The 14,189-nt window shown below is 40.2% G+C and overlaps 1 protein-coding gene across 1 annotated transcript in view; it reads left to right on the top strand.

The window, feature by feature from the left end:
• Nucleotides 1-305: 305 nt before the first annotated feature.
• cpne7 (copine VII) overlaps nucleotides 306-14,189 on the top strand; it is a gene marked incomplete at its 5' end in the record, with an annotated part of 31,890 nt that continues 18,006 nt past the window's right edge. The window contains 4 exons of the mRNA XM_080884787.1: nucleotides 306-479; nucleotides 5,943-6,125; nucleotides 6,387-6,461; nucleotides 12,526-12,600. Of these exons, the coding sequence (XP_080740913.1) occupies nucleotides 306-479; nucleotides 5,943-6,125; nucleotides 6,387-6,461; nucleotides 12,526-12,600 (507 nt within the window). The remainder of the gene's footprint in view (nucleotides 480-5,942; nucleotides 6,126-6,386; nucleotides 6,462-12,525; nucleotides 12,601-14,189) is intronic.

Here is a 14,189-nt window from a genome sequence, read left to right on the forward strand (position 1 = left end):
CCATCTTCATGCCCTCTCTGTCGCTGTTACCAAGGTGAGATGATAACCCTCAGGAGGGGGGACAGCTCTGACAGGCAGCAATAACAGCTTGAGTTTGCTTTGGTCCCCTGACACTCAGCAAGAATCTCTGTTTTTCTTTTTTTGACAGCTGTACCAAGTCAAAAGGGCCCGTCTCCTGTGAGAGTGCCACGTCTTTACTGAGATCCCTCAACCTATCACTGGATTTTTCCATCCCTCAGAGCTACACCACAGCCTCACCTCGCACTGCTTCGCTGGTTGGCAGATCTCTCTTGCCCTGAGCCAGGATGAATGATGTTCTGGAGGCCACCTCCCCTGCAACCAGCCTCAGCGGTCCAGCTACCTGTGTCACCAAAGTCGAGCTGCGCGTGTCTTGCAAAGCTCTGCTGGACCGAGACACTCTGAATAAGTCTGACCCCTGCGTCATACTCATGGTACAGAACGATGGACAGTGGATAGAGGTGAGACCTCATTTTATTCTTCAGTACTGGCACATATACAGGTGAGCCTCTGGGAGGGAAAAGTGTGACTAATATCTCCTCACTTAGCAGTCCACCTTCATTTATTAATCTCCCTGCCTGAGTCATTATCTGCATTATTTCAAGAATTGAAGTCTTGACTCACACATCTAGAGAGCTGAAATATTCAAATGCAGGCTCTTGAGGTGATTTAAATAACGTGTGTTCTTAATGTTATTAATGTTAATTGCACAGGGAAACACAGAGGAGACTTGCTCTCTTCCCTCCTTGAATCACAAACCTAAGATTAAAGATTGGTCATGTGTGAAATGTTGTAGATTGGGAGTGATATTGCTCTCTCTGTCTCTCTCCAGTCGTCACAAAATCTGTGTAGTCATACATGATCGACCAGGGAGATAAATCTGTTAATGGTTTGGTGAACTTGCAGCTGTTTTATTTTTTTTCCTTTCTTTTTATTTATTTATTTTTTCTTTGCTCTTTTGGAAAAGAGCATGGCTTACACAACAGATGCCTGATTCAGAATTGAAAATGTCAAATGGAGTATACATTTGCAGTCATCACTGTCTGTCTCCACAATTAAAACAACTCGCACACAAATTGTGTTCGCTGCCCTGTCGGATTCACATTATGTGCAGTATAATTCACTTGTCTACATGGGTAAACAGTGGGTTGGTAATTTGCAGCATGATGAGATGTGTTCCAGCTGAAAATGTTTACTTTCTTGGTTTGGTCCCAAGCTGATCTGAAGTGTAGGCAGCGGCTCTCTCATTTCCCTGTTAATTAAGTCATTTAGTTCATGAGGGAGAGCCAAAAGGCAGGTTTCCGTTAAGTAGAGGATGTGTTAATGTGTGGCAGAGGATATCTAATTATATAGATTTTTTTCCCCTGCAACCCTTCATCTAGAAAAAGCCTCTGTTTTCAGGGAAATGGGAGATGATTAACCCTGACAGATTCCGGCCACATGGGAGTCATTTGTTGGAGGTGCGCACATTAATGTTTGGGCTATATGAATGTGGAAACCTCGAGATGCTATTTTTAGGTGGGGACGATAAAAACTTGCTTTGAAGTTGTCTGGGATTTAATTTGATGGGAGGGTGTTACATGAGATGACTGACCTGGGTTCAATGTGGCATGAATTTATGAGTGGCTATTTTTAGCTGCACTAACTGAAGCATATGCTTGACAAAAAAATCAAATAATAGCGCCATCACTACAGCTCTATCTATCTATCTATCTATCTATCTATCTATCTATCTATCTATCTATCTATCTATCTATCTATCTATCTATCTATCTATCTATCTATCTATCTATCTATCTATCTATCTATCTATCTATCTATCTATCTATCTATCTATCTATCTATCTATCTATCTATCTATCCATCCATCCATCCATCCATCCATCCATCCATCCACCCGAGTCTTGACAATCATAACAGTATTCACCAGTTGTCCAATGCTCTGCTGTCAAATCCCTCAGTTCTGGGCGGCACCATCCCGTCTGCAAATTGTTTACTTACGTCAGCAACTGAGTAAGAAGCAGAGCCCACTCATATTGCCACCATATCACGCTCTTCCTATCATCTAAGCTCATGCTGCGTGGCCCCAGTGGCTTTTTAAGCTGCACATATTTCAACTATTACCTTTTTTTACCACCTGCTCACGGGGCAAATTAGGAGGCAGGTTGAAGATCACATGACATGTGCTGCTTTCGCAGATTTTGTCCTCTTCTTACGTAAACTGGACCCTGTACGCTTCTCTGAAAACTAGTTATTCCCAAAACTCGATCTCTAATTTAAGCTGCATGTATTTGTTATGATAAAGCAGCCTAAATAATGCACTGATTATAGAAATGAATTTCCCATGTCAGGAATCTCTTTATAGTTTCTGGCCCCACACCAAAAGCAAACAGGCGTCATGCACAGACTAGCACAAACTACCCTATGTAGCTCTGATTAGCCTTTATCAACAAACAGACTCATCAGACTCATCCCGAATCTGTCCATCCAGATGGCACAAAGAGAGAAAGAATAGGCAAGAAAGGCCAGTAAAGAATAAATAGGAGTAAATGTGACAAAGGAGGCCAAGTCTGAGCTGGTAATTCTTTTTTTTCTTTGCATTGCTTGCTTTGAAACAATAGAGCAACACCTGCTTTTTATTATTGCTGTTAGCCATACAGCTTTTCTGGTTATTAATCTAGAAGTCTGACATATGTTTAGAAACAAGTACATCCTTTTCCCCCCTGAATTACTAACCTGGAGCTGAATTACAAAAATAGAGGAAAATAAGATAAAAACTGACAATTGATCAGTTACATTATATTTGTGCAAAAAGTAAGTAAATAAAAATGGAAATGGTTGGCCTCATGTAATCCTCTGTCTACAGATAAAACCCCCACCCCTCAAAAATAACACAAAATGTTTACATTATTAATGTAAATGAATAAAGCAGAGTCGATTATTCACACTGAAAATGTGAGTATCAGAACAAACTCCAATGATTACAGTGTACACAAGACAGGGAGTAACAGGTGGAATGTGACTTATAGCCCTTTAAAGCCTTTAAAGCTCAAAACATTAAATAATTACCAGAAATGTCTTGAAAATTGATTTTTTAAATTAAATCTTCAGACAATTAAAACAAAAGTTTGCATATATGAGTTTTAATTTGTATTATATTTGCTACATCCAGCATTTTTTAAAAATTACTGCTTAAAATTAACAATTAAAATAATTTAGAATACAATTAAAACATTGTGGAAACTCATATACACTGGGCGCTAACAGGTTATACAGTGACTCTGGTGTTTACATGCACATGAAATGTGAAATGTCATCATGCAAATTTCAGCCTAAGAGAACATCTTAAATGTTATCACAAGATCGACAACACTTGCAAGTGTTTGTGTTAAAACTTCCTGCATTTACAGTGAGATTTGACCTGCCCAGGAGGCACGGCAGGGAAAAACAAAACAAATAAACATGCAATGAACACTTTGCTGTCCATAAAGTACATTAGAGCAAAGCTGCAGTTTGCGAGGGAACACAAAGGGCAAACACCGGGCTTTGTGAAAGACTATGCTCTAGACAGACATGTTTGGCAAAGACCAAACACAGCTTTTCAGAAAAAGAACATCATACCAACTATGATGGAAGTGTTATATCGTGGGGCTGCCCCGGTGCCTTAGGGAATGGGCAGCTTACAGTCATTGATTCAAGTAAAAATCCTGCATCATAACAAAAAGTGCTTGAAGATAACATGAGACCAAAAGCTGAAGTTGAACCAGAAGTGGACCTTTCAGCAGGATAATGATCCTAGATGCACCAACAAATCAATAAAGGAATGTCTCTGAAAGAAGGAATGGAGAAAGCGCAAGCAAGAAAACATCTTGCAGCTGAAGGAATTTTTTTTGAACATTGAAAAACTCTGATCTCAGACACTGATTCACAACTGTGCAAAATACCCTAAGGTCATTTCGAGTCCATTTTCTTTCTTTCTTTCTTTCTTTCTTTCTTTCTTTCTTTCTTTCTTTCTTTCTTTCTTTCTTTCTTTCTTTCTTTCTTTCTTTCTTTCTTTCTTTCTTTCTTTCTTTGGCAGAAGAATGGCACGCCCATTGATGTTGAGGTTGAATACTAATTTTATCTCTAGGCACAATTTAACATTTTATGTTTGTCCAAATATCAAAAAAGCCTACAATTTTCATTAGATGCACTTATTTGTTCACATAAAAAAAGCACAAAACCCCCATCAGGACTATAGGGACTCCAGTCGAATTATTCGTGCATGGGTGTTTTGGGCCCATGCCCTTCTTTATCATGTAAAGTGGCACCAATAAAGATGCTTCCGAGTAGGTGGGAGGCTTTATGTGGTTTGGGTCTCCTTGGAGGGAGGGCTCAGCTCAAGTTATTCTGAGTCATCCTTATTGTCCTACAATGAAACATTTCTATTCACAAATATGAGTGGGTTTCTTCCAGGTTGGTAACAACTCTGTTTACTGCGTGCGAGGATTCACTGAAAAGGATGACGAGGAAGTTTTATAACTTTCACAATATTCTATTCAATATCGTCGGTGTCCATTCAAATGTCTGAGAAATGCCACCAAGAATAACCTTAAATGTTGATGTATGAGTTTATTCGTGAAAGGCAGGATCTGAAGCTTTCCAAGTGAAAGCAAATTCCTTCCCTCAGTGCTGACTGATGTCTTGTGCAGGCTTTTTAATGATTTCCCATAATGTTCCCCCATGAAGAAAGTGTCACGGCTTATGCACACCTTGTCACGATGAAGACAGTCCATCATTCACTGTGGCAAAGATCATGCTTTAATATAGCATGCAAGAGGAAAGCTTCAGTTCCAATTATGTTGACAGCATCATTATTCTTTGGCATATTATTTATAAAAACCCTAAGTGGCTTCAAAAGGAAGAAAAAAACCATTTTAAATGTATAAATATTATATTGTTCCACAGATCTTGGAAGACTGGCATCACTCTAAAAATCACAAAATGAAGAAATACCTTTCAAAAGACCAAGAAAATCGATTACAAGAAGCTGTTGGCTTGTGATCTGAGATATTTGCTTGATCTTTGTGCTTTGATTTGTAGATTAGATGTATAAAATGTTGTGCGTGATGCAGGAATCACGCTTCTTATTCCAGTTCAGTCCTTCAGCTTATAGACTCTCCCAAAGCGAGAGATGAGAAATGGGAAAACACTGTCAACCGTTTGTAAAGTAATCAAAAGCAAAGTGTGGACCTGCCCCGCTGACAATGAAGAAATGACTTTGGACTGTGTCGTTTGGATGAGCACTTAAACCTTCCTCAGTCCTTCATTTGCTGCCGATAGATCAGTTCCATATAATGCACCTTGGTGGGTCTTTTCCCTTCTGGGTCATTCAACTATTTACACATTTAGCTTTAAGTCCCAAACATCGCTTATCAACGCGCATTTGGTTAATCTTGGAAATTCGTGACAATTTTTTTTTCCTGTGTATATTTATTGTTCTTGTTAAATTTACCAGTACTAAAGCGCTGTTGACTTCAAAATGCTCAATGATGATTTGTTCTTGTGACAAATTGGGCAGTGTGGAAATGTTCATGCAACTGTGTGAGAGCTAAATTCTACATCACGAACAGATGGGGCCCCAGAGAGATCAGCTTTTCCTTGTCAGGCAGTCAAAGACAAGCATGGATGTTTCCTCTAAGCTGAGATTAAATGTCAGAGCCCTCCAATCATCTCTCGTATCATCCTCATGACAAACATAATAACGTCTGCCCTTCTTTGTAAAGAAGCTGACTCTGTTTCCTACATGCGATGTAAAACACTATAAGACAGTCTGTCAAAGGGGGGCTTCATTTCTTTACAAATGCATACAGTCTGTCATAATTAGGAACATTAGATAAACTAGTGTTGACATTCAAAAGTTCATTCATCATGTTCTCTTTCAGCTGGACAGGACAGAAGTGATCAAGAGCAACTTGCACCCAGTCTTTGGCAAGGTTTTCTCGCTGGATTACTACTTCGAGGAGGTTCAGAAACTGCGATTTGAGGTTTACGACATCCACGGCACTCACAGCATCGGAACCCGTGATGATGACTTTCTGGGAGGGGTGGAGTGCACTCTTGGCCAGGTAAACAGATGCTGCTGTCTTACTAACCCATTTTTGCCAGCTGTAGCTCCAGATTTGTGGTCTAATAACTGGGATTTGTTGGTGTAAAAGCACTAAAACATGCCCCCTTTTGTCTTTATTGGTAAATGGTGTATATTTGCTGCACCGCTTGCAGTAAATGATTCATACTTATTAGTGATGGCAAAGGCTCAGATCTCTATATACTGCTGTTTGCCGCTGAGGGCTCAAGGCCAAACGTTTTGTTTATCTTGTTCTTTGCAGATAGTGGCCCAAAAGAAGATGGTGAAACCTCTGTTGCTCAAGTACGGGAAATATGCCGGCAAATCCACCATCACAGTAGGTTCCTGACATTGCGTGTGTAATGTTGCTGCTCTGATGAATGAACTAATTTGAACACATAACACATTAGCCCTGTGTTGCTCCTTGGTATCACTGTAGCGGTGTAATTTTATTTTATAAGTCAGACATCTTCTCTATGGTAGTGTCCGTTTTAGTGGCACGGAGAGGCATTCCCACTAAAGCGCACAGGGAAGCAAGAGAATCCATAAGAAATGATGAATGCACAAGAAATCATGTGTCAAATGTGGAAGAGAATAGCTCTTGGTTCATTATCCAGCATCTTATAGTTAACAAGCCAGTGGCGGTAGCACATCAAAACATGACAAGGTAATCACGCAACCCTTCACTCAGGTCGGGAAATACACAAAAGAATCTCATCTTCTCCTTTCTCTAATGAATTCATGGTGGACAAGCTGCTGCAAAGTCTGACAGCGTTATTATCACCGGGCTGGACTGTCACACACAGTACAGATGTTCCCGTGTTTGCGTCGGTCTCCTGCATGTTTTTGGTGTGAGCAAAAGTACAAAGCGTGATTTAAATTCAGCCCCATCTTACACACACAGACAACAAACTTCACCTCCTTGGTTCTCTTCACTTACTGAATACAGGCAAAAAAACGAATCACTCAGTCTTTTGCCAGATTTAGAATTTATTTAAAAAGCAAATGCATTATGAAGCTCTCGAGGGGAATGGTGAGGATTCTCACAAAGGAATAATCTGACCACCTGGGTCTGGGTGCAGTTCCCCCCTCCAGGGGCAAGGGTACCTAGACCCGGTTAGTAGAGTACGCTTGGGGAGTGTGATCGTGTATACAGCGTCCCTTTATGTCTGTCTCCACGTCGGTTGAGTGTGAAGTACATATGAGAGCATGAGGGTGGGAATGGATGTTTGTGTCTGTGTGTGCCTGTATGTCTGTGTCTATATGTCAGGTTGGGTATCAGGCGCCACCTCTCTGGGGACATCTCGGGCCCTCCAAGGTTTGGAGGCCTATCTCCACCCACCACCACTTCCCCTGCCGGTGGCGGACTCCCTCAGGTATCGGTGCGTTGGTGGTTCTTTGTATCTGGGGGTGGGTGTCCGGGTACACACCGGCTCACTCCTTGGCGGCCGCTTATTGGGGCTCGCTCGGGCCACTTTGGAGGTGGGGTGCCCCCGGCCTCTCGGCCTGGGGCTCGGTCACTCAGGCACAGCTGGCTGCCGGCGGAGCTCACGGGCGCGTCACTGCAACTCCCCCTGGCTTCTGCTCCGCGGCTGCTGAATGAGCTCTCATCTGGGACTCTCCTTAGCTCTTACTGGGACAGTGGCGCGGCTGCCCCTCTGTGGGTCTTCCTTGGTCTCTTGTGTTCTGGGGGCCTCTGGATGTCTGGAGTTTTGATCTCCTCCATACCTGCTTGATAGAGGACAGGGCTGTGGCTCCCCACACTCTCTAGCAGATCATTACATGGAGAAACCTTTGGAATGCAAGCATGCTGATCCACACAGGTATGCACACAGGTGTACACATGGGTATTCACAGATGCGGACTACAGCTTTCTTGGCTGCTGCCTCAAAGCACACTGTGCGCTGTCTATCTTGCGTGCTGCACAATATCGTTTATTATTTAGTAACTATTGATATCTATGACTAGCTAGTTTATTGTGATGGTGCTTTTTTTTTTTTATTATTATTATGTTGCTCTTTGTTGTTTGCTGTCTCCCCTGTTTTTTTTGTTTTTCTTTCTCTCCATACAGGTGACCCAGGAGTTTTTTGGGTTTTTTTTTTTCTCTCTTCCCCCCCTTCTCACCGTCTCTTCTCCCCTTTGGTTTTCTTTCTTCCTCTCCCCCTCTTTCTTTCATTCTTTCCCCCTGTCCTATTAAAAAAAAAAAAAAAAAAAAAAAAAGGATGACAAAGGATGAACTGAAGCTCCGCCATCACGTGATGTCACATGCTGCTGTTTCTGATGTCACTTCCAAAGAAAAAAAAAAAAAAAAAAAAAAAAAAAAGGAATAATCTGACCATTTCATCTGCACAAGCGCAGAGAATTCAGTGCACAAGCACAATGCTGAACCATTATCCGTAATGCTGTAGTGGCACACGCATAATGGCATTAAAAACATGCCTCTGTCGATTTATAATAGTGTAGCTCTTCATTATACTTTACTTGCTACGCGTAAAAAAAACAAAACAGAAAATATTCTTACTGTAGCATATTATATGAGACACGATGGAGATAATGTAGGAGGTTTTTTTCTTTGTAAAAAAAACATCCTAGATTTATAGACACATATTTGTACTTCTACACCCCCATTGACATGATGCATTATCAAACCCATGGGACCAGGATTAGGTAACGCACCAGGTATTTGAGGTTACATAATTACTAGTTAAATTCAAAGTCAGACCCCGTGGATCTCACCTCAGACAACGTTAAGATAAGTAAGAGAATGAACTGAGAAAGTATACTTTTGCCATATAGTTAGGTAGTGAGCTCAGTAGATCCACACCAAAAATGCCTGTTAGCATCTACTGTTTGCAGTGTGCCCATTAATGTGCAGACAGCTTGCTGCTGCTATACAGCCTGCTCTATTCTTTACCAAACAAATATATTTTCATTGCTTTTCATATGCAAAAGCATGAGCCTGCTCCTTTCTGTGCTCACTGTATTATTGCCTTATGTATAACAAGCAGCAAAAACCATATCTTCAAGCGTGAGACAGAAGCTGTTTTCAAGCATGACTCCCAGAAAATGTGCAGGGAATCATGTTGGGGCAACGTCTGAAGTTGCCCTTTCCCACGTGAGTGCTACCCCATGCTGTCATGTGTCCTGCTTCCTGGAGGTGTGAATTCACCAGGCAATTAGTGCACTCTTCTTTTTGTGCACTCTTCTCACATATCTTCTGCACTTTTGAACAAACATACTTCTTAATGTTTATTAAAGGGCAGAGCAGGTGTGTTTCAGCTGAAAGCCTTCATCAGTGCAACTGGACTTAACAGTTGTAAAGACAGCTGGCTGGTAAAGGCTGCTTAATGTCGCATCCGACTGCTTCAGACATTTAGGGTCTCAGGCTCAACTCTTTTGGGTGTGAAAATGTCTGTAGCCACAGGCAAATCCTCATTCTAACTTTAATACTATAATCCTTAAACAGCTATTAAAATAGATCACAATCTACTCACGCTATACTACTTAATCTGCTGCCCTGGCAAAGATGGAAAGAGCACACCTGCCTACATTTTTACAAAGATTTTACATGCTAGTTGTTCTTGTCAGGACAAACTGGGTGATAAAAAAATAAAAAATGAAGCCTTTCCTTCCCTGTCATCACAAGCGTTGTCTAGCCCTGGGCATGCTTACTTTAGAGCCACAGTTCTGGCAATTTGATATAATGTTGCTGCCAGTTTAACACAGAAGCAGAAAGCAAAGCCTTGTGTTCTGTGAGGTGGACAGACAGCACAATGGGAGCAGCAGAAGGTGCACTGTGTTTCTTACAAGCTGAACTTCTTCCTCTCTAAACAAACGTGGAAAGTGGAAAAAAATCTGATAACTAGCACAACTTTACTGTTTTGTTGTGGTAATGTTTACATCTATAACAATGTAAATTCACAAGTTGAGGTGATAACCTGACACATCAGTAAGCTTCTAGCTAAGGTGTCTCTCCACGCCCTGGTTTAATCCTACACCAAGTAAAAGCCACTCCAAGAAAAAATGCTAATGATCACAACGAGCTTCAACTATTTGTTTTTACAATAAAAAACATAGAATTATGTGCATATGCATGTGCACAGAAATATTACTGTTACAAGCAAGCAGGTAGACTGCAACCTGTAATTTGCATTTACCGTGTAATTTTTTTACAAATGTAAGGTGTCATTTACAGAGTATAAAATATGTAGGCACTGTAGAACAATGTAGCAGCATTCGAAGGATTTCAAATAAATAAGAAACAAATCAGTAAAGACTAGCTTTGGAGTATTCTGAAAGAAAGTAGAGATCATTTATACTACAAGCCAGTCATTTTATTATATTTTGCTTCCAGGGAGTCAGAGTTTCTTGTTAGTACGTAGTCTTGAGGAATCATTTCCCAGGTTTTCTGAAGGTCTTTCACAATTTCTCTTTGGAGGCTGCTTTTCCACTGGTTTTTAGTTCAACCTAACTATTTTCAGAGGACTGTTTTTGTTTGTTGAGCCATAAACACTGACCTGTATCTTTCAAGTGCAAAAAAAGATTAACTCAAGGGATTAACCAATATTTTGTCTACACATAACAGACAGCTAAAAGAACCCAACCATTTTTAACTTGTAGCCTGTCACAAAAACACATTTAGTCAAAGAAATGTTTCTATTTCTGTAACTTAATCAACTAAAAATGTCAAAGATAATAAAGTTTGACAGGCACAAAATAGTATTTTTGCACTAGTAAGGTCATTGCTCAGGTTAACACAGACAACTTGGCATATCTTGTAATCATCAGCAGTTTCTCCTTAAAAGATTTAAGGAAACTGGACATGTGGGAGTCAAAATCAAAGGTTTTGGGTCTAAAAAAAAAAAAGATCTACAGCAGATGAACCTTCCAGTCTGGTCCTTCCAAAGACCTGAGAGATGCATCTGGCCCTTCAGGTGATCCATCTGCTTTTCACTGAAGCTTCATCAGAAATGGTCTCTGTGGATCGGTGGCTGTCAAGAAGCCATTCTTAAAGAAGGGAAACAGGGAGCAAAGGCTGAGGTATGAAACTTACACAAGAATTGGATTGAAAATCAGTGGCAACAGATCTGATGGAGTAATGAATCCAAATTTGAATTTTTTGTTTCAAACCATTATCAGTATGTATGGAGAAGTTCAGGAGAGAGGTACAACAGTGAGTGTCTGCAGCCATCTTTAAAACACGGCGGAGGCTCTGTCACGGTTTGGGCTGCATTTCACTAGGTGGTGTTTGAGATCTTTTCAAAGTTGATGGAAAAGTGCCGGCAGATTTGGATAGATTCTGGATTTCATCATGCAATACCATCCCAAACACACAACCAGTAAAGATGACATGGGTAAATTATCAGTCAAGAATTTATCTCCCCAGAGCTCCACAGAAATTACTAAAGGAGTGTGCGATCATTGTGACAGAAAACAGAACAAAATTTATAAAGTAGAGCTTTGACTATCATTTAAGAAGCCCGGAGAACTATTCCTGAAGACTACTTAAAGGAATGAAAGGAAAGCTTGCCTAAGAAAGTTCAGACTACGTCAAAGGATAAGTGGTGCTCATACCAAATATCCACATCTGTTTGCACGTGTTTCAATAAATGATGGCACTTCTCATTTTCCTAGCAAACAATAAAGAAATGAGGGGTGGCTCTGCACTCTTGTACAGTGCTGTAGTTAAGTGATGACTAACTTTGGAGTATTTTTCTGATGTTTTTTCTTCTTGCATTTTTACTCACTCATTCTTCTTTTCACCTACTGGTTAAACGTTTTACAGGACTTCACTCTAAAATCACTTTCATTTGCAATAGAAAATCAAAACAGTACAAATACTCATTATAACTGATGATAGATATTTGAGTCACACAGGGGCATTTAAGTTTTACAAGAGTGGAATTTTATTTGCCGTGTAATTTGTGGATTTGTCTGTTTAACTTTGCATTGACGTAAACGTCTCTTTTATCCTTTATGGATAGCATTTACGTAGCTTTTAAAAATCTCTTTTCCAAAGAGCCTCACAATGTGTCTGCCCGTTCCCACATTTATGCACATTCACACAGTGATGACAGAGAGCTTTCATAAAATTACTCATCAGGAGGATTTTGAGCTTCGGTGTCTTGCTCAAGGACACTTTGAAATAAAAGCACGATTCACTCCAGTAGCTAATGCAATAAAAAAAAATGGAGCCACTAATTATTGGCGATAGTTTGTTATAAATGCTGACAAATGATATTGTATTGATATTCTGGAGCTTGAATCACGACAGTCATGTTTGCGAGCTTTAAGGTCGTGTTTTGGAAATATATATCACAGTCTTAAGTCACATTTCTTTTAACAGTAATAATAGAAATGCAAACACAAAAACATCACTGCCAAATTCTTTTTCCTTCTAGGTGCACGCTGAGGAAATTTCTGGCAACAACGGATATGTGGAACTCTCCTTCTGTGCCAAGAAGCTCGATGATAAGGTGAGAGGAGTACACGTTTTTGATTGAAACACCAACACAGTTGTTTTATTAGACGCGGTTTAGAAGCATTAGATGGTGAGTAATATGAGAATCCTCCTGTCATGATACTGTATAGGCTAAGAAATCCATCCACAGTAATTCAATGGCATTAAATTTATGCTCACAGAAGGGAATATTTTCTCACAAAAAATCATGCTGTTATATACAAATTATATTAGTATTCAGAATTATTTGTGTTATTAAATGTTGATCTACTTTAAAGCTGCATATCACTGACCTTAGCTTCTCCCGGACTCATGCTGTCAGACTTTGCTGAAGGCATGTTTCAATCAAAAAGAGAGCGGGAGTTTACATCCAGTTACAACTCTGATGATCTGTAGTCACACCATGTTTTCAGGAACGAGCCTCGGGACTCAAGACTCACAGGTTGCCCTTTGATTTCCAGCTCTATTTGGAAAAAAATTCAAATTTTCTACAGCATGTGCATTTATTTTTGGAATTCCACTCTGAATTTTACCGCCACACTGACAGTGAAATTGAACCCGACTCCAACACATGGAGTACAAAATAATAAAAATAAATCCTTGTTGTGAAGTCCATTTTCTCCTCCTCGTAATGGCTGCCCCAAGTCTCCAGTTTCTGTTGAAATGCTGGAGAAACCACTCTAACCCAAATAAATTACTTACTTTTAGAGAAATGATGTGCAGTCACTTGCCACTCAGATGCAAAAGTGTTCATTTGCTCTGAACAAACAATATAGACTGTGATTAGATACTGATTTTATTTAGGAGCAAAGACAATTTAATTTTGGTTCCAAAAATAACCCATTGTATGTTAGCGAGGAGACACCTTTTGAAAGAACTGAACATCATTTATTAAGATACAGAAGTCAATTAATAACCTATTTGGTGATTAGACTCTGAGGAAACATCATAGAAAGTAGTCCCAGCAGTGATAGGACAGGACCCAGTGGAGTCTGGATGCTGATGGTGGTGAAGACAAAGATGAAGACAGACATGCTTGGATGCAGTGACCAGTGTGAGGTGGAGATGGAGAGATGGCGGATTGGGATGTAAAACTCATTTTACACTGTGGGCCACGTAAAGCCCACTTTATCATTTACTTTGGTGTAGATAAGGGGAGATCTTTATCAGCAGAGAAGCTGCAAAACTTTTAAGAATACAGTTAAAAATCCCAACAATACATCTTGCTTCACATTTTCCAGTGGGCCTGATTAGAGTCTTTATGGGGCCGATTCTGGCCCTGGGGCCCTATGTTTGACAACCCTTGACTACACTCATGATGTTGACAGGATGGGATTGGGGAGCACTCAGGAAAGCAGACAAAAGATCACAGATTTTTCTTGTTGAAGTTACATATAAGCTTAATTTTTTAGGATTGTGGGCATAACTTGGTTTGGATATAAGAGACAAGCTGGTTGTAAGAAATTTTCCATCATTTTCAAAACATGCCTCTGAACAGTGCTGGCATCTCTAAAAAAAAATTGCATTTCTTCAGTGTCCTCTGCTCAGATGGGAGGAGATAATGTTGCAGATATTTGTGTTAAAGCTGGGGTAGGCAGGCTGTCG

The sequence above is a fragment of the Rhamphochromis sp. 'chilingali' genome (assembly GCF_963969265.1).
Source record: "Rhamphochromis sp. 'chilingali' genome assembly, chromosome: 6".
Taxonomy (NCBI): domain Eukaryota; kingdom Metazoa; phylum Chordata; class Actinopteri; order Cichliformes; family Cichlidae; genus Rhamphochromis; species Rhamphochromis sp. 'chilingali'.